The sequence below is a fragment of the Liolophura sinensis genome, chromosome 6 (assembly GCF_032854445.1).
Source record: "Liolophura sinensis isolate JHLJ2023 chromosome 6, CUHK_Ljap_v2, whole genome shotgun sequence".
Classification (NCBI taxonomy): Eukaryota; Metazoa; Mollusca; class Polyplacophora; order Chitonida; family Chitonidae; genus Liolophura; species Liolophura sinensis.
Window position 1 is genome coordinate 2,890,641 of NC_088300.1, and position 24,313 is coordinate 2,914,953.

Here is a 24,313-nt window from a genome sequence, read left to right on the forward strand (position 1 = left end):
ATATAACCTTCATAACTTTTCGCAAGTCTTCCAGTAAGTAACAACATCAGCTTTGCCTGCATGACACTGTTCCTTTATAAATAAACCTGTATAAAATGGTGAAAATATTAATCCCTAAGTACTGACAGAGTGCATTCTTTCAAATGGCAACATGCTTAAGAACATAATCTTATATTATAATCCACCAGTCACATTTGTGAACTCAAGTGAGCCTGCCTTTCTAACAAAAGACAAACCCTGTTACACTTCCATTGCAATTTATATTCATTTAATTAGACACTTCAACAGGCACAATACGCTGTATAGATACCGTTTTAGAGTTTTCAAATGTTTCAACATCACATAGCACCTTGCACAAAATATCGACACAGGGTCAATCCCTCAAAGTAGTTAGTATTCTGCGTGGCCCCAGAAAATCAAAATGTGGTAGTTTCATCTTAGCCAAAAACTTATCAGCTGTTACTAACTCAACCCTAAATATAAACCATAATGTCATATTCAAAATTTGCTTTCTGGAAAAAGTCCCTGTATTCGTATTGTACATACTTCTAAGTAAAATTCTCCTTTCAAGTGTGCCATTAGGTTTTAGGTAATATAAGTCTCAGAATTTTCAGTGAAGTCACAATACGAATCTCAATTAATATATTTCTTCAGTCACTTGGAAATTTTCAGTCAAACTCTTTAGTAACTTGAATCCAAACTGCTAATGTTATGGCATGGATTAGTTGAATAACAATGTTAACATTTCCTCACCACTTTTAGCAGATTGTAAAAAAAAACAAAAAAAACAAAAAAAAACTATATTTGTGGAGCTTGGTTTTGTACCATGAAGCAGAGAGCTTAATAACCTTAGTGACACAAATGCTTGGAAAAGTACAAACGGTTCAGGAAGCAGTCACATTTATGCAATCTAACCTAAACATCTGCCCCATCATACAACAATGTTCACAGAAAAACTAAACAAATCATACCATGTCCTGTCCAATGCAAACTTCATTGACAGCATTTACACAAATGTGTTTTGATATTAGCCCCCATAGCCTGTTAACAGAATAACAAAACAGAAAGTCCATTTATGAGTAAAGTTTTAAAGCAGGATAACAATAATTTACCTCAATGAAAAAGAAAACTTCACAAGTCTTGTATACTTGCACTAGTTCTTCTTTTGCATACTTCCCCATTAAACGTTGCGGACTTATCTCCTTTAGCTGTGCCTTTCACAGCACAGGTCAGACTATCTGGTTTGTTGTGTGCGAGAATGACATCAGGAAGGGTAGTAACTGGCGTTGTAAGCTCCCCAGTGAGAGTGTTGATAGCCATACCCTGGATTCTGCAGGTCAGAAAATATTCACAGCAATTGTTAAACTTTGAAAGACAAAGAAGGAAATCCTTAATTAAAAATGAACGAATGTCTATGGCTTGGCAGCACCTCTGCAATATTTCAGCCTTGTCCTGGTCACCTTAATTAAGATGTCCAGTGAGAACATCTTCTATTTACCAGTTTAGAGATGTACAAATAATATGTCACGAGTCCAGATGTTTGTGTTTATCCCATCCAAAAAAGGGGCAACTTACTAACATGTTTGTACACCAGCCGTAAACCATTTGGACATTCCAGGTCAATAATCGCAAGGCCAATTTCCAAAACCACATTTAACACAAACCACCAAAGAACTAAGAAAGTAAATAAGTACGAAGTTTGGACGGAATCATGCAAAGAGAAGTAATCGACAGTTTTCAATGATGTTGGAAAGTCGCAATGTGTGTTCTAGACAACTGAGTGAAATCAGTCTTCAGACATGTACTATGCTAGTATATAAGTTGCCTATAATAGTACATGTATAGTGAGCCTAAGTGTTCAACAGCGGTAAAGTTTCTAACATTATCAAAGGAAGGTACAACTTGGCTGCCACTACAGTTCAACAACTCACCGTATACCCCGGCCAGTGTGAGTAAGCGTAGTTATGATGCTGCTGCTGCTGTGTGTCTCCTGCACTGGTCACATGATGAGAGGCGCTAGTTCCGTTGGAACCACTGTAATCCTCCTTTGCTTTCTTAGCATTAGGTTCTCCTCTGTAAAGTGAAGGATCAAGAAAGTTCTCAAGCTGTCACTATCACATATATGGTTAACTTTTCCTAGAAACTTGTGTCACAGTACATTAATTTATTGATTTGTATTTAACACAGTATTCAACAAACACAAAAGCCACATTCAGAGAATACCAGCCTGATTGAGCAGTTGGTAAAACTGAATAATGTTCAAGTCATGTGATACATTCAAATATTGACCTCTACACCAAAAAAAGTAGAATAACTGACACTGTCATACACAGATATTATCCTCTAATTATATAGTGCTAAGATCTTTCCATGAAAGCAACAAAGAACAAAATTATTACACAAAAACAACTATGACTGTTTATCATCTGCATAAGAATTGCAGAGCAATGACTTCATATGTTATGGAGTTGTAAATGATTGTGGTGAGTTAGTGCACAACTTCACCACAGAGGTCTTGCAAATTGCGAACTGCATTTGCCCATCCATGTACTATGGGAGGCAACTGCAACTCTGTGAATAGCGGAGTAAAGGGTTGAGCTGTGAGGTAAAAGGCTTCCTTGGTCTCTGATATGCAAATCGCCATTGATGATCTGCCATCTGTGTACTATGGGTGGCCACTGCATCCCTATGACTGACCAAACTTTAACCAAACTGGACACTGCCACCGACAGCATCTGATCCTCTCACAATACCTCTCCTTACTTCACAAGACACGCTAAACAGGTGATATCATCTTGCACCCAGGAGCCTTGATAAAAATGGTCCATGTTAAAAAAAAGTTAAAGTGACATATAGTCCTGTGTGTGGCAAGTCAAAATATTTCACTAATATGATGGCGGTCTGAATTATGTGTGGAGGAAACCAATGACTTTGCCTTGGTGTGAACTGGATTCAAGCAAATACCACTGTAATCAACAGTTTCATGCCGTTTTTCATGACAATTTGGTATCATGACAACTCATATTTTCAACAACATATTTTCAGAACAATATTATCTATATCAAGTCAACATGGGGGAAAGGTGGATACTTACTCAGTATTCTCCTCTTGTTTTCGCTTCTTTTGTGAATGATACTCTTTTAATAATTTTTGATGGTGTTCGTAGGTTTCACTTAATCTGAAATGCAGAAAACAAGAGAAATATATGTATTCAAGGAACCTTCTAGAAGAAAATCTCAACATCACTCATTAAGATACTAGGAATGTTTGACCAACAGACAAAGAAACATGTGAATGTCCCAAATCCTGTCTGGCTGGTAACATGATGTTGGCAGCTGGTTTAGACAGACAGCAGTCAAATTCACTGCCTGCTTGCAAGTGCGGCCACTCTTTAGCAACATTATTGTTCATGACAGTAGAGTAGCAACACTGATGCTGAAACGCTGCAAGCAAGCTACAAGGCATACTGCCTCCCAGAGATACATGAACACCTTCCCACCCATCTTTCCTATTCACACACTAAATTAGTACAATATCTCATACTAGTGCAATGATACACCGTGCAGAAGGTACTTAAACACGCCATGCCCTACATCAGCACAAATCCAATCATTTTTTACTATTGTTTTAGAATGGCCCAAATGATTATCTTTCACAAAACATGAACCTTGTTTGTACGTACGTTTTACCATTCAAAATTGGTAATAAAGGTCGTAAAATTTATAATGCAATCCGCCTTGTAACTTTTGAAAACATTTTAACAACACATAAATAGTACAGGTACAAATGATATTTTCAGAAAGGCAAAAATTTTAGCTATTTTTGGTAAATATAGAGAAAGTTTGACTGGTAAACAGTTAAACTGGTAACAGTCATCACTTTTAAAGCATTAACCTAAACATGTAGGTTAACTCTAATTCAGTCATTTGTGAAAGCACAAGCCTCAGAATTTAACCACAATAGAAAGATCGTCTGAATTGATGGATGAATGAAAAATATACAGCTACACTTATTAGTAATTTTTAAAAACAATTTTCACCTTGAAACCATTTTGCACTCACTTGATAATATCGTTACCAAAGTCTTCCATAAATTCCAGCTTTCTCTGAGAAAAGTTGACCCTAGTGCTCAATGGAATGTCGTCGTTGTTGATCACAATGTCCAGAATCTCTATGATTCTTTCTTCCCTCAGTGGCTGACACTGGTACTCTGTGTCTATCAACTGCAGATACAACTTTGTATTCTTCTGAAATAACAAAACATCAGTTTTCTCATTCTGTTTATTTAGCCCATGAGGGTTTTATGCAGTGCTCAAAACTTATACGGCAGTGGTCAGGCTTATGGGTGAAGGAAATTGAACCTTTGTCGATACCTGACAAAACTTCTGACTTATATGGCAGTGGTCAGGCTTATGGGTAAAGGAAATTGAACCTTCGTCAGGTACCTGACAAAATTTCTGACTTATATGGCAGTGGTCAGGCTTATGGGTGAAGGAAATCGAACCTTCGTCAGGTACCTGACAAAATTTCTGACTTATATGGCAGTGGTCAGGCTTATGGGTGAAGGAAATCGAACCTTCGTCAGGTACCTGACAAAATTTCTGACTTATATGGCAGTGGTCAGGCTTATGGGTGAAGGAAATTGAACCTTCGTCAGGTACCTGACAAAATTTCTGACTTATATGGCAGTGGTCAGGCTTATGGGTGAAGGAAATCGAACCTTCGTCAGGTATTTGACAAAACTTCTGACTTATATGGCAGTGGTCAGGCTTATGGGTGAAGGAAATCGAACCTTCGTCAGGTATTTGACAAAACTTCTGACTTATATGGCAGTGGTCAGGCTTATGGGTGAAGGAAATCGAACCTTCGTCAGGTATTTGACAAAATTTCTGACTTATATGGCAGTGGTCAGGCTTATGGGTGAAGGAAATTGAACCTTCGTCAGGTACCTGACAAAATTTCTGACTTATATGGCAGTGGTCAGGCTTATGGGTGAAGGAAATCGAACTTTCGTCAGGTACCTGACAAAATTTCTGACTTATATGGCAGTGGTCAGGCTTATGGGTGAAGGAAATTGAACCTTCGTCGATACCTGACAAAACTTCTGACTTATATGGCAGTGGTCAGGCTTATGGGTGAAGGAAATCGAACCTTCGTCAGGTACCTGATAAAATTTCTGACTTATATGGCAGTGGTCAGGCTTATGGGTGAAGGAAATCGAACCTTCGTCAGGTACCTGACAAAATTTCTGACTTATATGGCAGTGGTCAGGCTTATGGGTGAAGGAAATTGAACCTTCGTCAGGTATCTGACAAAATTTCGGATTTAAAGCTGAAGTTGAAAGCATAAGAGCTGGATTAGAGCATGCCGCCTCTTTGGTCAAATGCCTGATAGTCATAGCTAGCCAGCATTTCTACCATCCTGATAGTCACAGCTAGCCTGAGAGTCATTGCTAGCTAGCATTTCTATCCTGATAGTCAGAGTTAGCCAGTGTTTCCATCCATATAGTCATAGCTAGCCAGCGTTTCTACCATCCTGATAGTCACGCTAGCAAGCATTTCCATCCTGATAGTCACAGCTAGCCTGACAGCCATAGCTAGCCAGCATTTCCATCCTGACAGTCATAGCTAGCCAGCGTTTCCATCCATATAGTCATAGCTAGCCAGTGTTTCTACCATCCTCACAATCATAGCAAGCCAGCGTTTCCATCCTGATAGTCATAGCTAGCCAGCGTTTCCACCCTGATAGTCATAGCTGGCCAGCGTTTCAACCATATAAGCCAACAAGAAACACACCTCTCCCCCATCGTCCCCAATAAACATATTAAAACAGCTACATTTCCAGTTTAAATTTGCTAAATTGTGTCACAAGTAAGAACAGTTTCTTTATCAGGTGTTTCAATGGACTGATCGATGGCAATGCCTACAAATTACGGGCCAGTTGGATTTATCAGGTACTACACCTACACCTGTGAAGAAGCAGATAGGAAACAAAACAATCTTCTGCCAAAGTATGTGATCAATTCTTTTTTTGCACATTCCAAATTAAAATGAGCAACTTTAAACTCCAGTTTGTCGATCATGTTATGGTGCCTATTCTCGTGGGTTAAAGGTTCTGTGGGCATGGCTACTGTCAATCAGTCCAAGTTAGCAGTGTTGTGTAAACTGAGCTCTTGAAAGCCCTAATTTGTTAGTGTTCAGTGACACAAAAGCACATTTACAAATTTTGCAGAATTCAACAAAATGGAAATGTGAACTGTCAATGGGTTCTATTTTTAAATCCATAATAACATTGGAAGAGTTAATTAGACAAATCACACTGTCTGTACATATGATTGTTTAAGCATACCTTGTCTTTTTCCACAGCTTTGTTCAAAACTTCTTTGGCTTTCTCCACCTTTCCTAAGACCTGGTGATGAAAATCAAGAAATATAGGACACAACTAAACTCTAAAAGAGATAATTTAACATGTCTGTTTGGTCACTGTAATTTTACGATCAGGTATGGTAAAACGTCAAGAGTGAAACTACAAAAGGTACCAAGAATAAGGACAGACAGTATAATTTGTCACCTTTGGCATGTCACCATAAATCATATGTACAGCCTACTATTTGGCTGTTCATCTCATTTTTCTTGCCCTGGGGAAATTAGTTTCACAGACATTTTTAACAAAATATCCATATTCGCTGATCAAATCAAATTTTCTATATTCACCAAAAATAGCTAAAATGTTTTTAATATTTTAAAGTTATAATGTGACCTGCTTTTTGAATTTTAGGAACACTTTTACATATTAAAAACATTAATGGAAACATGTGTACAGATAAGCCTGATATTTTGTATTTTATTTTGTGTTTTGTGTCCGGCAAAGCATTCATCCAGTCCAGTCAACTCACTCAAGGAAGTGGTTCCATTCAAAGTGATACACTATTTCTAAACTCATATCAAGACAAGTTGGTTTAATTAAACCATTTTTGAGATCCAACTTACAAAACTACAAATTGGGATAAAAAGCATACCTTACTGAGGTATCTAGCATATTTTAAAGCGAAGAATGAGTGAACTTCTAAAGAGGGGGCCTCTTCTATAGACTCCCTGTATATCTGTTCCACTTCAGGGTAATTCCCTCTGCGTCTCTCCAGACTAATTCTCCGTAACCGTACCATGGCAAGCTTGGGTAAGGTCTTCTCTAAACTTGACAAGATCTCCCAAGCTTCATCATGATTTCCTGTAACATGTAACACAGATCTGTCAAGTTCCATGTAAGAGAGATTTGTCAAGTACCAAATCAACATTTGTATCACATCTTGAATCAAGAATTCTGGGAGGCTAGGACAGAGGTTTGAATATGTTTCTGGGAATTTATGTCACAATTTAAGCCCTTTCAATAACTGGTCCATACAACCACAAGACAATTTAAGCTCTTTCAATAACTGGTTCATACAACCTGAAGACAATTTAAGAACATCCTACAACTATCAGTACTATCAGACACAGTTATCTATAAGATAATTAAAACAGAATGGATCAACTTCAACACCAAACACAGCTAATCATGCATTAATAAATTTTGCTAAAAGCCTCTTCTCACCTTGCTTCTCTTCAAAGGCTGCCCATGCCAGATGAATATTAGGTTTTTTAGGAAGGTGTATTTTGCAGGCCCTCCTATACACATTCTTCACAGCCTCTACACTGTGTGGCTCTAAGTACCTGGCATACTGATAACAAAAGAGACAAATCTAAATCTCGTAAACTGTCACTCCTTCAACAAGGTTTTCAATGACAACATTTGTTTATGTGATTGGTGTTTTATATTGTACTTAATATAATTTCAATTATACAACGGTGGCCTGCACTATCGTGGGAGGAAACCCACGACCACCCACGGCCATCCACTGGTTGCTGAAGACTTTTCCATGTACAGACGGAGAGGAAGCCAGCATGAACTGACCTTGAACTCAGAGCGACTGCATTGGTGAGAGACTCCTGGGTCATTGCGTCGCATTGGCCCACTAACCACTCGAGTCATGGAGGCCCCCAGCATGGACAAAAGCTAAGATGGACTAATGAACTAATTAATTTTTTATAGCTGCACTTTGCAATATCCCAAACTTCCACAGATCAGAATTATAATCATATGTGTTCAGGCACAACAGCAAATCATTTCACACAGTGTATTACATTCTAAATGTAATACATTTGGACTTTATACAACTGCAACTAACAGGTGTTTCCCACTGCTTTCACTGAAGGCTTTGAAGACCCACCTTTAGCCAAAAGTCCTCATAAAGAGCACAGGCGATCATACACCTCTCAAACAGAACTACCACCCGCTCATTACAGCCATTCTCTATCTCAAAGTCCAGGTATTCGCGCCAGTTCTTCAGCTGGGCTCTCTCCAACGGCTTGACATGGAAGTATGGTCTTTTAATCTAAAATAAAAAATGAACAAGTCAAGAAAGACGTTTCCACCATTTGGTAGTATTACAGTATGATCTCTGGCCAGACAAAGGAGGATTCAAGTATAATTACTGAATTTCTAAACCGAAGTAAATGTTTTTTTTTCAGAATTGCTCCAGAATCCGCCAAACATGGGAATATGAAGGCGGTAACTGTCACACTTGAAGCAACATATCAAAAAATGCAGGTTCAGCAATATTAAGGTCAGACAGCTTGGAAAGGGGTGTTCTCTTGGTTCAATTTATGACAGCACTTTTTTTTAATTAGGATTTTTTTCTAGCAAAACAGTGCAGTTGACTGAAGGTGTCTTCCCACAACCCAAGACATGATTAAGAGTGCCTGCAGTAAACTCACAGCCTCCTCAAATGCCCATCTCTTGCTGACTTCCTCTTCTGTCAACTTGTGGACAGCCTGACGAGTCTCTATGATCTTAGCCCTCAGTGCCGGCAGCTCTGCATCAGTCACCTACAAATATTCGACAGCCATCATATAAACAGATATCCATGTGACGGGAGTCATCTGAAGGAAACCCTGTACGCCAATAACTTATGCCACAGCTCACAGAATAGCATTACTTATCTGACTGGTGTTTTGCGCCATACTCAAGAATACTTCACTTATACTACGGCGGCCAAGAATATGGTGGGAGAAAACCCACGACCATCAGCAGGTTGCTGGAAGACATTCACATGTATGGCCAGAGAGGAAGTCAACATGAACTGGACTTGAACTCACAGCGACCGCATTAGTGCGAGGCTCCTGGGTCATTGCACCGAACTGGCACGCTAAGCCTCTCTGGCACAAAGGTCCCAATGTTATTACCCCATCATATTGTTCATAATGCAGAACGAACAAGTTTTTTCAAACCTGAACAACAATTGAAGTGCATGCTGATTTACTTCAATGTGGAGGAGCTCACTTAATAATGGCAAGTTTGTGACAAATTTTTCCATGTAGTCCTCATTCCTTACCACGTCTATGAATCAGTCAGTCCAGTGACATAACAATCGTGCAAAGTTCGTCTTTCTGCAGCTGCTGCACATTTAAACTGAAAAGTTATTTGGAAGAACCTCTGCAACAGATATCTGGTAATCGATACAGATGTTGCAAGGACTCTATGGATAGGTAAGGCATCACTTGCACAAGCTCTCTTAATGTTACATGCATGTACATGGCTCCACATAAGGGGCGTATCGGCATAATTTACGCCTCTAAAAAGGTCCAATACGCAAATAAGTTAAAAAATTGGCGTACTAGACACTGCAGGACATCTGTTAAAAACACACGCTTTTTTTCAAACAGATTCATACAAACAAGTCTCATTGTGCAGACATTTATGATTATGCTCATTTATGATTAACGCTTTTCGCCGGTTTGCCAGTACTCGTCTGATATAGGCCAATACTCCTTTGATATAGGCCAGTACTCCTTTGATATAACCCAGTACTCCTTTGTTGAAATTTGGAGTTCTGCATTGCCAGCCAAAATTATTTATCTGGAGCGCTGCATGTACCTACCATGGTGATGTAATGCCTAAACTACCAGTTATCATTGCTATGTGCATGTAACACTAAGAGGGCTTTATGCCAGCAGCCTTAGGTCACCAAGTATATTCTCTTTTGTAAACAACATTTCATCACATGTGACGTCTATCCTCAAAGGTCTCACCTTGCTACTGTCGAGCCCTGGTGGGGCGTCATCCACTCCTGGAGGCCCATCGTCTACCCCTGGTGGGGCCTCCTCCTCCTCCACCCCATCGAGAGCTGGCGTAGACGATGCCGACGACACCACCTCCTGCCTTAGCTTTAGGAACTCATCCAGGGTCAGGATGTCTTTGGGGTGATTACTCTCAACGTGCAACTTAAAACTGACAAATAACCAACACAAATGTTGAAAGAAAAAGCAACCCGTCTATCAGGTAGATGTACATGAAAGAAAAAGGTCCTGTGAGTCAAAAGAATTTGTAAGCTGAAGTAAAAATCACATACGATGTTCTTAACTGTCAATGGTTACACATACTGTTGATAAATAGATTACAAAAGTGCCTTGAGAAAACCAACCACCTTTGACTAGCTAATGACTTAAAGAAATGTACCACAATACTGGTGGAAGGAATGTGGTCTTCAACGAGTGTTAGATTGCATGAACAGCCACAAGAGTGAGCGTGTGAATCTATCAATTTCCTGTCCACGGCGAGGTTTGAACCCTTGTGGGTCCTATACACTCCACTAACGAGCAATGATCTTACTTGTCAAAATGGTGGCTGTAGAGCTGTGTGGGGATGGACAGAAGCTGATCATACAAGGCGGTAACTTTGACCAACTCATTCTGGTCCTTCTCCCACTTGATGAATGAGTCCCACAACTTGTCAGAGCGGAAGTCCTTTCCGGCTGTTGCCAGAGCTCTAGTGTATAAACTGAAACACATTTATTTTGGTGATGTAAGATAGACAAGAAAACACATATGGGTATCATATAGCCTATTCTGTCTACATAAAATCAAAAAATGCACAACACCATAAAGAGTGAAGAATAACTGAAATTTGCTGACATGTGAAGACGATCCACCACTCTAAGACTACAAATATAACCAAAACAGACCTTAACAACCACAGCCATTTAGTTCTGATGTGCTTGGTAAATAATCAGCTTTCAATCTGTAATTTTTTACAAAGCTATTGGATACACCATGTTAGAGAGAACGGAAATAAAACGTTGCGACACTTGCATGTTTATCTTCAAGGAAAGGCAATTACATTTTAAACCTAGCTGTAAACAATGGAATTTGGAAAAAAAACTGTTCCCGACAAAACTGTTCTTACGATCTTATTTTGCCCACAGCTTCCGGGTCGTTGACATGTTTTTCAGTGAGAAAGCAAAGGTAGTGGAGCCACAGTTCCACACTGAGAGGGATGGCCTTCAGACCACGCTCGAACACCTGAAACAACAAGATATGCACAAGCTGAGTGGCTGACACCTGACCAATGGAGAAGCAGAACTCCGGTAAAGAGTGTGGACAAAAAGCGATCATGAATCTGGACGAAGAGTAGTATACCACTGGATTACCGTATAGTCAGTCCTGCTGTTGGCCAGGGTCAACTGCCACGCTGTCAACCTCCACGGTCTCAAGCCTCAGACCATCTCTGTCACCCTTAAGCCATTACAACTTTAGGACATTTCAATTATATCACAAGTTGGCTAAGAAAATGGGAAATTTGACTTAAAGTGACAGCCGGGATTGTCATGTAGCCTACAGGGCTCAGTCTCCCCACCCTGCAGACCAACAATCATGTGTAGCAAGTAGAGAGCACTTTCTAAAATCTCTGCAACGAAAAATATGGCATGGTGTCATACAGGTCAAAAAACAATTGTACAAAACAATACACAGCAGAAAGTCGCCAAAATAAACGTCCATGATTTCATTACTAAGTATCTGACATTCAAATGAAAATTTCCAAGAAATCACCACAAGAATGTGGGCAGAAAACTTTCCTACCTGTTTCACATCAGAATTAGTAAAAAAATGTCTCACCTCTTCGGCCTTGTCAAACTCCTCCAACCTCTTCTCCAGGTCAGCATACTTCTTCCAGTAGCCAAAACAATACGGGTAATGACTGAAGAATTCATCAAAGGCTTCTCGTGCAGACTCCCCTTTGTTCTGTAAAAAACCAACACTTTATTTCATTATCCACAGATTAGATTTCAGATATTTCACAAGCATATGAACTATGAAAACCAAAACTCACCTATATATGGATGGGACACTGGTGTGTATGTCGGGAACACTGTATTTCTAAAGTTACATTAACTTCAGCCTGTCTTTGGCAAGTTTTAACAAGTATTTCACAGTTGAAATTGCTAGAATTACATGTTGGGAAGACTGAGTGTTCAAGATTTTCTGACCTCCTTTTCGCTACTGTGAGTTACAACATAATTCTTCATCTTATATTTGGCATTAGAGTGATTTTCCTTGATTCAAGCATTATTGAGCATTTCTTCGCTGTATGAACGCTGAGTTGTCAGTTGGTTTGTCACCTGACAAGTTTTAGCTTCATGCTGAGTTGTCAGTTGGGTTGTCAGCTGACAAGTTTTAGCTTCATGCTGAGTTGTCAGTTGGTTTGTCACCTGACAAGTTTTAGCTTCATGACGGACTCAAGGGCATCTCATAATTAGAACGTAGAATTCATGAGTGATTATTTACATTCACATGACTCTTTCACATTTTGGGAAGATATTTTCGTAATAAATCTGACTTAAGGAGAAAAATGCAAATTCACAATAGTTTGGGCATTATCCTGTCCAATATGCACACATTGAGACATGGGCAGTCGTTCTCAGTTTCCTGCTCATGAATGTGTGTTTAAAATGCATCAGTTTTACACTTAAACTCACCATAAGTCCAATTTATTGCCTCCATACCTGTCTATCCACTAAAAGAAACCACACTAACAGTAGCCGCTTTCAGCGCTGACGATTGGCCAACTTCATAAGGGCCTATACTACACAGATACTCGCAGTGAATTGTCCTGCAGTGCCATATCCCCAATGCTGAACTTCATCTTCTCAGCTTTCAAAACTTCATACAATTTTTTTACATATTTTTCTGTAATAACTGTGTCCTTTCATTATTTTTCCTATGCATATATAGTGACAGACTTTATGTTCACTTTAACATATTGAATACTCAGTGCTGTGTCTTATTTGAGTACTGGTATTTCAAGCAGTTGCACTGAACATTTGTTGACTTGATGTTTAATAAATTTGCTCTAATTACAAATGGACATGTAACAGTGTCTCCCAATGGTGTTGGAAGATTGAGTTTGGACATTTACCACAGGATTTTATTACTCCACCAAGGATTACAGTTATTGAGGGATTATTAGATATTTTACTGATCAGCAAACTTTAATCTTACAGGAGTACGAAGGGTCCACACCAAAATCCATTACACTATTAGTTGATAACTACTAGACATATCTGTACAAACCACCACATCCTCTTCTTTCAGTACAACTATATATAGGACCAAAGATAATAATAACAAACACCCGTCACACCATCCTGTTTTGTTTGCGTCACATGCATTACAGAAATGAGTCTATCAACAAACCTCTTGTTCTACATATTGCAAAAGGTATGTCCAGCCAGTAAAGTCAGATGGATTGTCTTTCACAGCCTTCCAGTATTTTTCTAGTTCAGTGCTTTGTTTAGGCTCCTCTGCAACACATAAGAAACCTGTTAGTCTTGGATTCTGGTAACAGTTTAGATTCAACAACACTGAGAGACAGTATGAACAGTTACAAGGCACCGCAAAAATTGTCAAAACAAAACTGTTTTCCGCACCTTACAAGATACTCTTTTGACTGCGAACTGGTCAAGCAAATAAACACAATTCTCACTTGATACTAACACCCTTTCTGCATGAAAGACTGAGGACATAGCCCAGCTGACAGGAATCCATGTGCTTCTCTAACATAATTCAAACATTCATGAATACACCAGGGCTGATCTGTATGTCTCAAGGAAATGACAATTTCCAAACTTCTACTTCTTCTGCTTTTATCAGAACTAACACAACTGATTGTCACAAAATAATATCACTGGTTTGAAGCTGAATATGATCTCTTCACCTCTGAATTTATTCAATTATGTTCAAGGCTCTGATATAACAGTAGATAGGGCATTGGTTCATCAAGAAACTGTTTTTCACAATGAACACCTGATGAAAGAGTGTATTCAGAAATTCCCAGACAAATTAACATTACGTATCCCAACCGCCTGGTTCTCACACTGCAGGCAAGGTGAGGATGGTGCTTTATTTCATTTCTACACATGCCTTCATAGCATCACTCCATGAGACATTTACTTTTCTTGCATTAAGGCCAGAGTTCTACCACCTTGCACCTCAGACGCACTACCATTTAGGCATTCTCACTATCACTGATTTTGTTTTAATATGGGGTCAGTGATGATTTTGGAGGCTGGCAAGCTGCAAAGCAATGAAGACGAGGTTAACCAATAAGTAGTGCATACATTTCTGCGAAACAGAGACGTCTTATGTGCAAGTTGGCAGAATGAGGTGGCCCTACTGCAAAATTAGTATATGGAATGTCATACGAATGACTGCTGAACCAAAGGTATAGTCCATCTAGATGGACTCAGTGGGCTATTTTAAAATTCTGACATTCAGCGTCTCTCACCTCTTAAAATACATGGCGCAGATTTCAAACTCCCATCTCCTTCCCACTTACAGCCATCTAACTCACCCCCTCTGCTCATTTATATGTAATTTTACTGTAGAATCTCCAACAGTATCCTCAATTTACTATCTTCAACTATGAAACTACTTAACTCACAATGCCAGAACCTTGACGGTAACAAGTGCCTCGTTGTTGACCGCCATTTTGAATTGTCACATGACCTACTTCTGGGTCTGAAATGCAACTCTTGGTATTGACATCCTCAAGAAAACTAATATATTTCGAATGCCTTCCACAAGAACAACCTTCTCGTTTCAATCCAAAATGACACAAAAAAGAGCTTGTATTTTTAGAGCAGGTAAGTTTGGGTGCCGTGAGCATGGACCTCATTGAGATCGGCTCGAGTGGGAGTACGCAGATGTGTGAAGATTTGCTTGAGAGGTGGCGATGGACTGTGTTACGATGAATGTCAGAATTTTAAAATAGCAAACTGAGTCCATCTAGATGGACTAACCAAGGTACAGAAGCATTTCTAGACACTGTTTTCTGATCACAGCCAGCTGACCGATTCCCAATTCTGAGACCAGCAGACCTGCTGTGAAAGCGAGGATTCTGTAAGACGGATCGGAACCTAGAGACCATGTGGTCTCCTTAGTGAACCTGGGAGAAGAAAACGGTCCTCTCAACATTATTGCATAGGAAAATGCCTACTTTGGGATCGCTGACAGCGATCTTGCATTCGTTGGATTTGTATAATGTTCAGCTTTCCAGATAGTCTGCAGAGCCTTCGGGATGTTATACAACTAGGCCTTACAGGTCATTAGCCAAGTGGCAAAAAGTTACCTTTTCAGCAATGCTTTAACTTTGGGTGGCCATTTTGTTTTACACAAAAGGGTAGTCACATGACCTCCAACTTCCAACCCGTCTAACAGAATATGTGATGATGAACAGAGATGGTCAATCAATTTAAATGTACTAAAATACCATTGAGACATGCAGTTTTCACAATTCACCATTATATTCAATCACTGAATTATTCACAGAGTGCTCAGACAGTGACAATGGTTACCTCTGGCGCAATTACCATTTCATTTTAATAATTTTAGAAATCAACGATGCCTCATTCACATCTTCAACCACTGCACATCACCACATGGCTACAAGTGACATTATTTACAAATGCCAATCTGGTTAGACGAGGTTAGAATCAGAATGCATTACATACACAAGCATCACATCTTGGAGTACTTCTATGTTAAAACGTAGATAAATCTCTCTCCAGTTTACAGACATTATTCCTCCATATAGAAACATTGAAGTCTTACTCTAAGTGGCAATAACTGAGCCAAAATGAGAAAGGCAAAAGCATGGACACGATAAAATTAGAGCTTAATGTAAAGCTACATTAATCGGCATTTAATGGTACATAAAACTCGTCCAAACACTGAGTCTTTTGGTACTGATTACCCGGATTTGATTTTTCGTTGTCTGTAGCACTCTCCTGCTCTGTGTCAGCCATGTTCGTCGGATGTATAAACAGGAAGTCGTGGCCAAATGGAAACGAGGCGGAGAGTGTTTTCCCCTCGTGACAGCTGAAGGGAAGATGGGAAAACCAACACTGTAATTCTCTAAACAAAACAGTGTGTCAGTCTATACTATGGGGATCGGAAACATCCTTGTTTTCGCTCAAGTTGTATTTTTCTTTTGTGTCTTCTTCTTGTCATTTTTTTTCTACATTCCTATGAGTGTCAATGTAGGAGACTTCAAAGGGAACTGCCTTCTGAATGCTGACGGAAAGTGGGAGCGCAATCAAAGTGCTGGGGATCAGACAGCTCAGTTACAAATTGTGCAATGGGGATCGCAGGGCTCATGTAATTTTGCTGTGTTTATCGGGGTGATCGAGATGATATTGGGCGCTATCTATGTCGTCTGGGAGTCAATGCATCTGTGTAAAGGAACTGACAGGTACTAGCTATACACATATATAGGAGTCCATCTTGGCCTAAGTCGCCACACAACCAGCGCGGCACAATTACCCAGGAGCCTCTCACCCTGCTGTGAGTCCTCCGGACGTATGTGGGTAGGTCTGTTAGCAACCTGCAGATGGTTGTGGGTTTCCACCCGAGCTTTGTTTGCGAAATGTAGCTTGCACATCGAGCAACACAAAGTGCTGGTAGAGTTACGGAGAAAAACTGCTTGTAATGTGTCGGATCATGGAGGTAGAATAGAAGGAGGCACTACTCGGCCTGGTCCCGGAGGACTTACCCGCTGACCGCATGCTGGTTTATTGAGTTATGAAAAGGTTTCATACAGTCTTGTCCGGCATTGATGTACACTGTACGTTACTGATGATCAGCTAGACTCGCCCAGAAAAGGAGCTTTCTCCAAAGGACACATAAATTGCCTCCGAGTAGCATTTTCCCAGTACGTACTTCATAACAAGCTAGTCACGAAGAATGGTTCAAAGTTGCTTATAAAATGACCTATAAGTACATGTTTGATTGACAGCTGTACAAGGCTGGGTTAGGTTGTTTACAGTGATCTGAAAATGACAGTGCTGTAAAACGATATTTTGTAATTTGAAATACTTTCCGATCAGTTGAGAAAAATAAAATTTCGTGTGAGCGTAGATAATATATCAAGTTATTGACTGGTTGAGTTAATTTAAGGTCAAAAGTATATTTTCAGAGAAATTCAGTGTTAAAAAATCCCAAAAAGGTCCATCTGATTAACATTAGAAAAACTGAGAAAACAATATTGCCTGTCTTTGACAGAGTACTGATATATTTTCCAATCAAATTTCTTTAGAAAAGGTTGGACAAAAAAGGGCAAAAGTGTATACACACCACGTTATCTGGAAGTCAGAAGCGCAAGTTCTTGGAAGTAATACAAGAGCTACTTTTGGAATATTTTCCTATATTCAGCCAGCTTCAGTGTTCAAAACATTTATTTATTTCAGTTTTAACCAAAAACCACAAAAGAAGTGCACAAACGTACAGGCATTGTTGGCAGATCTCAGCGAGTTTGACTCAAGACTTTATCAAAAATGTGTCCTGTGTGCCTGAGACAGCCTCGAGAGTGCTTGTGCCTGACCAAGCCAGACCGCTCTAATCTCCTGTCACTACAGAGATGTATTTATTTTGTGAATTTCTGTGGTTTTCGTGGATCATTCTTGGTTCGACGAGACTCAGAACAGGTTAGTTGATTATGGGAACCACTCGGTTGACATCAGTTTACACCAGGGAAATGATAATGCGCGTGTGAAGATGCGGTAAATGTTGTTTACTGTCAATCGACATATTAGAAGATGCGGTAAATGTTGTTTGCTAACAATCCGACACATTAGAAGATGCGGTAAATGTTGTTTGCTAACAATCCGACACATTAGAAGATGCGGCAAATGTTGTTTGCTAACAATCCGACACATTAGAAGATGCGGTAAATGTTGTTTGCTAACAATCCGACACATTAGAAGATGCGGTAAATGTTGTTTGCTAACAATCCGACACATTAGAAGATGCGGTAAATGTTGTTTGCTAACAATCCGACACATTAGAAGATGCGGTAAATGTTGTTTGCTAACAATCCGACACATTAGAAGATGTGGTAAATGTTGTTTGCTAACAATCCGACACATTAGAAGATGCGGTAAATGTTGTTTACTGTCAATCGACATATTAGAAGATGCGGTAAATGTTGTTTACTGTCAATCGACATATTAGAAGATGCGGTAAATGTTGTTTACTGTCAATCGACATATTAGAAGATGTGGTAAATGTTGTTTACTGTCAATCGACATATTAGAAGATGCGGTAAATGTTGTTTGCCGTCATTCCGACACATTAGAAGATGCGGTAAATGTTGTGTACTGTCAATCCGACACATTAGAAGCAATTTTTCTCCGTAACTCTCCCAACACTTTGTGATGCTTGATGTGAGAAATACATTCCGCAACTACCCTCAGGCTATGCCCTCAACATAATGCTGACTGCCATCATATAAGTGAAATATTTTTGAGTATGGCATAAAACAGCGATCAGATAAATATTTATTATACATACGATATAGACATCCAGTTATAAAGCCAAATACAAACCCAAAGACTGTACATTATCTGAAAAATAGAGTGCACCTGCCTCTGAATGAGGCTAAAATATATTTGTTTGATTTATTTGATTGGTGTTTTATTCCGTACTCATTTCACTTATACAATGGCGGCCAGCATTATGGTGGGTGGAAACCGGGCAGAGCGCGGGGGAAACCCACGACCATCCGCAGGTTGCTGACAGACCTTCCCACGAACGGCCGGAGAGGAAGCCAGTGTGAGCTCTAAAATATATGATATATATACATGTATGTGTAAGTAGGTAAAGGTGTAATGTAGTTTGCATCCTGCATGTTGACATAAATCCTAATTTCTAATACCTCTAGGGCAACAGTGTATGGTTATGGAGTTGTGTGAAAATGTGATAGACGGTGAACAAATCTTTGGTTTTGAGCTTGTAACAGAGATGCCCCAGTACTTCAAACAACACCATTTTTTTGTAAGCAGTGCATTTATCCCAATGGAGATGTTTCAAATTTCTTGAGCATGGTAGTAAACACAAATCAAATAAATAAATAAATAAAAACATGCATACTCTTCACCAAGTTGTGCTATTGTGCATGTACCTCTGGTGTACCTGAATATGGTGTATATTTCAGTTTGTGGCTGGAGGCGTTTATCACCTGTATGGTTTGTTGTGTTGTCATGGTGATGGTATTTGCCGCAGCATTGACCATCAGCTCAGGATTTCAAGTATGGTGTGCTTTACTGTTAAAGCCAGGATCAGAAATTCACAGGTAACATACCAATAGCAACAATCTTTGAAAGCTCTGAAGATACCCCTGCAACACTTTGGGCATAAGGGAGCTGATGTTCTGGTATACTATAATGCATCTGCCTAATGTGCAGGTGTGTTAATGAATGTTATGTTGGATTTGTCGATCTGTTTCTCTCTGTGTATCTTCGTCCACGCTATAATTACTAGAGTTTGAGAGCTACAGTCTTTAGTGGACTGATACATAGATGGCATGACTATCCACACTGGTAAGATTCAGAGCGATCAAAGCCTGACATGTTAACTACATTACCATTAACCTTTGCTACTCCAGTGCAGTTAGATACTTGTATCCTCGCTATAATTAACTCTGGTGATTGAATTTGCTGAAGAGTGCTGAGAATCATTAATATATAGATGTGTGTAGTTTCTATAATCCATGAATTATTTGAGTAATGAATTTATTACTGCTCTTTAGAGGGGTGATGAGTGGATGGTATAGGAATGGTTGATTGTTTCCAGTAAAGCTGTAAACTGTACATAATTGATGTGGTCTACTTTGCAGCTGTGAGCAAGGACAATACATTCCCTTTGCCTCAGAGCTGGGCTTGAACACAAGTCGTTACTTTACTGACCTTCAAATAGCGCAGGTAAACTGTTATTGGTACTCAACCTTCAGCCACTCCTATTGGCTAGCAGACCCACATTTACCCTAAATGACCATAAATTTCGTCCATGACCAACTTTACTGATTTTTTTTTTTTTTTTACTGATTCTGAGAGTTCTGTTGGGGTTAGAAAGGTGTTTGAGGTTTGCATAGAATATAGGATGATATTCTGCTGGAAAATTGTGCTTTCAGTACCAAAAATAATAGTGTGTGATTTTTATTTGCCTGTGAAAATGCACTTTTGTGGGCGAAACATTGTCATTTAGTATTTGTATTTGTTAACTTCCCTATTGTTTTTAGGTGTAATCAAGAATAGTTCACTTGGCAGTGGTCTGATGTCTGCGTGGAGTAATGTGTACAGATGTTCTATTCAGCACAACATTATAGGAGGTTCAAGCTCAAATCAATCAGTCAAACTGTAACTAGAAATCTCTGTTGCATATGCCTTCTAATATAAATTGATTGTGATCCAGTGTTGATGTAACTTGTATCTGCAGTATATATGTAGATCTTGATTTACAAAATGAGTTCTAGGAACCTTTAATACTGATAGATGCATTTTAAAAACATCACCTAGCATCACCTTAGGGAGGCTGTGAATTTCAATTCCAATTTAAAGAAACATGCCGAAGGATTTCATTCAAAAGTAATGCTCCTTTGGTTTTGCATTAACTTTTTGGGTTCAAATAAGGTTTTTAGATTGTAATTTGTTTCCCTTAATGCTTTTAGTGTCATCTGTGTAAGAGTGAACATTACATGTGTGACAGTAAACATGGGTTTGTGCTGCAGTTTGGTGCTTGGAGCTCCTGGTTTTGCTGGGTCGCCTTGAGTATGTTGGCCATCGTCAAGATTTACCGCTACTCCAAACAAGAAGCCTTCTTGACAAGTATGAACCAAGAGAGAGAACGTCTATTACAGCGCCTGGGACCTCCATCTGAGGAAAATATCTGAATGTCTTTGACCTTGTCTGCCTGGCTCGTGTAAAATGCTGTATTTTACCTGGTGTAAAGGGGAGAGTCAGTTCAACAGTGTGTTAGAATGACAGTTAGCTGGCTTATTTAGTCTAGACTGAAATGTAATTTGCTTTGTATTAAGATAAAACTGTTATTAACATTTAAGGCCGACTTTTAATACATTTTGAACTACTGACCCTAGCTCATGTTGACAAAACCAAATGACAAGCTATTCTTGAAGTATATAAAGATGTTTTTTTTCTCTATCTGTTCTCAACAATAAATTAATTGATATATAATTGATAAGCCATTTCACAGTCAGTCAGTCAGTCATGATGAATTGGATGACAAGACTAAGGTGCCACCATCATGTAATTGTAAACATGTAGGTCTCAGTATTCACAGAACTATTTTTTGATGAGTGTACAGTGATGCCTTTGTGGAACTTGTTTTCTGTAAGTCATACGTATATGATTGTGGTTTATGTATCGATCAGAGACCTTTTGTTGACAATTATCCTCGTTAGAAGACTGATGATCTGACATTAACATGACTAGAATATGCCATTATGGGTTATATAGGGTACGCTCCCTCCGCTGAACTTTTGTTTGATATGTGTTTTTGATACCTTTGTGATTACATCTTAATTATTCATATAGTGAAACTTGAGCTCAGTCAAAGTGCTTACCACTGGTAACATGGACATAATCAAATCACATCTATAATTTAATGTTTGTTGGCTGATTTTTTAAAACTTATTACGATTACCAGCACTGAGAAACATGGTTTTACACTACAGGGTACATATTTAGACATTGCATATCTTAAACACTAGTGCCTATTTTCATCTCTTTTGGACTGTTTTTTATTTTGTTACACAATGTGTAGATAAAAATAAACTATCCCATTTACAGATACAAGTTAGAAGGAAAAACAAGGTATATTTTAAATACATATATGTGATAAGACAAGAGGTTTGAGCATGCTCAACTAAAGCTATTGGGCATGAAAAAGCTAAAGTATCTATTAAGACAACAAAGCCTATATTTTTGCTGTTTATTTTGATGTGATAATCTTACCTCAGAAATGACACTGATAAATGCTCAGAATGTTTACCGTGATCATCAACAGACTTACCAAGAAAATACAAAACCGTAATACGATGCCATAGCCACATGGTTTATCTCATCAATGAGAAGGTCTGCCAGCCCATCTAATGTTCTCTTGACTTATCAAACACCAGTTTTAGCTCTCAGGTGATAAACTGTGTAGTCTTTGCTGTGAATATAACATTCATACCTCACATATCATACATTTGTACACATTTTGGCATACATTTTAAAGCAGTGTGAGATCATGGTCTACAAAGACTGCATCCTTACAACAACTTCTCAAAACACATCATTATGAAACATCAACTAAATGTTCCAAGCCTGAAATGTAGGCACGACACAACTATTTAATCATATTGTTATGAAAGGATAAGATTGTTTTTAAAAAGTAACACAAATTCCATGGGATGTAAGTATTTTTGCCCAGAAAGTTGATTTTGTTGTCAGAAAGTACCTTTTATGACCAGAAATGGAAAACCAGACTTGGAGCAAACAGAAAACAATAAAAAAATTAAAGGACCCAGACTGAAAGAGACTTCTTGATTTCAGATAAATTGTTGTCGTCTGTTTCATTTATGTAACAAAAGGAGAGATTACACTTTTGATAAATTTAAACAGTTATTGTCATTGTATGTAAATTGTGGATATATACAGCTATGCAACTGGGAAAATTCAGAATCAAATATGTGCTATAGTTTTTTTATTTTGTTGTTGTTGGCATACCAGCAATGTTGGTAGCTGTAGGGCATACAAGGCAATGTTGTTTCAGATCTTAGACATTTATGGTTTATATATAAAATTTTACCTATGTTCTGTTGCTTATAACTGTATTTTGTTTTGGATCTGTCCTAAATACGGTATGGTTAATGGGAAAGAATCTTTTAGCTGACTTTGTAGGCTCTACAGTCTATGGTGATCAAGCTATAGGTTTTTTTTTATGCCATCTCATTCAGTTTCCTAGTTTGCTCTGGACTATAATCTACTGAAAGCAACTTTGCTGTCCTCAGAATAGAAGAAGAAAAACGTCACCATGCAGGCATGTATACATCTTTACAGTGACAAATAAGTCACCATGCAGGTGTGTATAGGTTTTTACAGTGACTCAATTTAGCTTGTCTGAAATAAAAGTGCAGACTATATGTAAACTGAAGGTGGGCCAAGCAGTATATCATGTTTGTGTCTTCATATTTGTCACAATGATTTACTGACCACTTGATTGATAAGTGTGGCCTCCTGTGGTGTACAGTAATCATGCTGAGATCAGAGAAGCTCAGCTTGGGAGTTGCATTACAGCACAAACTGCTTCTAAGCCAATTTGATCCTAAATTTAGCACAGAAACTCAGTTGTGCTTTGCTGAAAGTTCTGAGAACTGATCAGGTAGCACTCAGGATCCTACCAAATTTGACTGGTATGCTTATATACATGCACTCACAAGCAGTAATGGGAGGCCTCCGTCGCTGAGGAGTTTGAGTGCGAATGCAGCGCAATGGCCCAGGAGCTTCTCGCCAATGCAGTTGCTGTGAGATCAAGTCCAGCTCATGCTGGCCTCCAATCTGGCTGTACATGGGAAGGTTTGGCAGCAACCTGCAGATCATGATGGTGGTGGGTTTCCCCCGGGCTCTGTCTGGTTTCTTCTCATCATAATGCTGGCCGCCGTAGGATAAATGAAATATTCCTGAATAAGGTGGATATTCCGGATTACCCCAGGTTATTTGTGCTTATCCAGGCACACTTGCATGGGGGTGGGATATTCCGGATTACCCCAGGTTATTTGTGCTTATCCAGGCACACTTGCATGGGGGTGGGATATTCCGGATTACCCCGGGTTATTTGTGCTTATCCAGGCACACTTGCATGGGGGTGGGATATTCCGGATTACCCCAGGTTATTTGTGCTTATCCAGGCACACTTGCATGGGAGCGGGATATTACGGTGGATCCCAGGTTGTTTGTTCTTATCCAGGTACACTTGTATAACAGTGGTCACGTTCCTGTGTGGAGGACACTTAAGGCTGGAGAAACTAGCTCATCTTACCACATACTCTACTTTCTCAAAAGACAGATCATTTGAATCTATCAATTCTAAACTGTCGAAAAACACTTG

At 39.1% G+C, this 24,313-nt stretch overlaps 2 protein-coding genes across 2 annotated transcripts; one reads left to right on the forward strand and one right to left on the reverse strand.

The window, feature by feature from the left end:
• Positions 1 to 786: 786 nt before the first annotated feature.
• Positions 787 to 16,181, reverse strand: LOC135466383 (pre-mRNA-processing factor 39-like). Its single transcript, XM_064743828.1, has 15 exons — positions 16,125 to 16,181; positions 13,568 to 13,674; positions 11,990 to 12,115; positions 11,280 to 11,395; positions 10,707 to 10,874; positions 10,127 to 10,325; positions 8,813 to 8,923; positions 8,266 to 8,430; positions 7,590 to 7,716; positions 7,018 to 7,226; positions 6,348 to 6,407; positions 4,062 to 4,246; positions 3,095 to 3,178; positions 1,932 to 2,073; positions 787 to 1,330 (listed from the first exon to the last, which is right to left on the reverse strand). Exons 1-15 carry the CDS (start codon positions 16,174 to 16,176, stop codon positions 1,265 to 1,267), a joined length of 1,917 nt encoding a protein of 638 aa, XP_064599898.1. The 5' UTR covers positions 16,177 to 16,181; the 3' UTR covers positions 787 to 1,264.
• Positions 16,182 to 16,254: 73 nt separating this feature from the next.
• LOC135468470 (transmembrane protein 179-like) lies at positions 16,255 to 23,258 on the forward strand. The gene is made up of 4 exons (XM_064746748.1): positions 16,255 to 16,622; positions 19,362 to 19,499; positions 20,043 to 20,127; positions 20,934 to 23,258. The coding sequence occupies exons 1-4, from the start codon at positions 16,315 to 16,317 to the stop codon at positions 21,093 to 21,095; spliced, it is 693 nt and encodes a 230-aa protein (XP_064602818.1). The 5' UTR covers positions 16,255 to 16,314; the 3' UTR covers positions 21,096 to 23,258.
• Positions 23,259 to 24,313: the final 1,055 nt, after the last annotated feature.

Bases quoted from the DNA above. Each gene is read 5' to 3' on its own strand.
- LOC135466383 (XM_064743828.1), bottom strand. From the start codon at position 16,176: ATGGCTGACACAGAGCAGGAGAGTGCTACAGACAACGAAAAATCAAAT. The intron at 8,431-8,812 runs GTGAGTTTACTG...TTTTTATTTTAG, and splicing joins GATGGGCATTTGAGGAGGCT to ATTAAAAGACCATACTTCCA. The intron at 7,717-8,265 runs GTGGGTCTTCAA...TTTTGTTATCAG, and splicing joins ATGAGGACTTTTGGCTAAAG to TATGCCAGGTACTTAGAGCC.
- LOC135468470 (XM_064746748.1), top strand. From the start codon at position 16,315: ATGGGGATCGGAAACATCCTTGTTTTCGCTCAAGTTGTATTTTTCTTT. The intron at 16,623-19,361 runs GTACTAGCTATA...TGTATATTTCAG, and splicing joins CTGTGTAAAGGAACTGACAG to TTTGTGGCTGGAGGCGTTTA. The intron at 20,128-20,933 runs GTAAACTGTTAT...TTTGTGCTGCAG, and splicing joins CTGACCTTCAAATAGCGCAG to TTTGGTGCTTGGAGCTCCTG.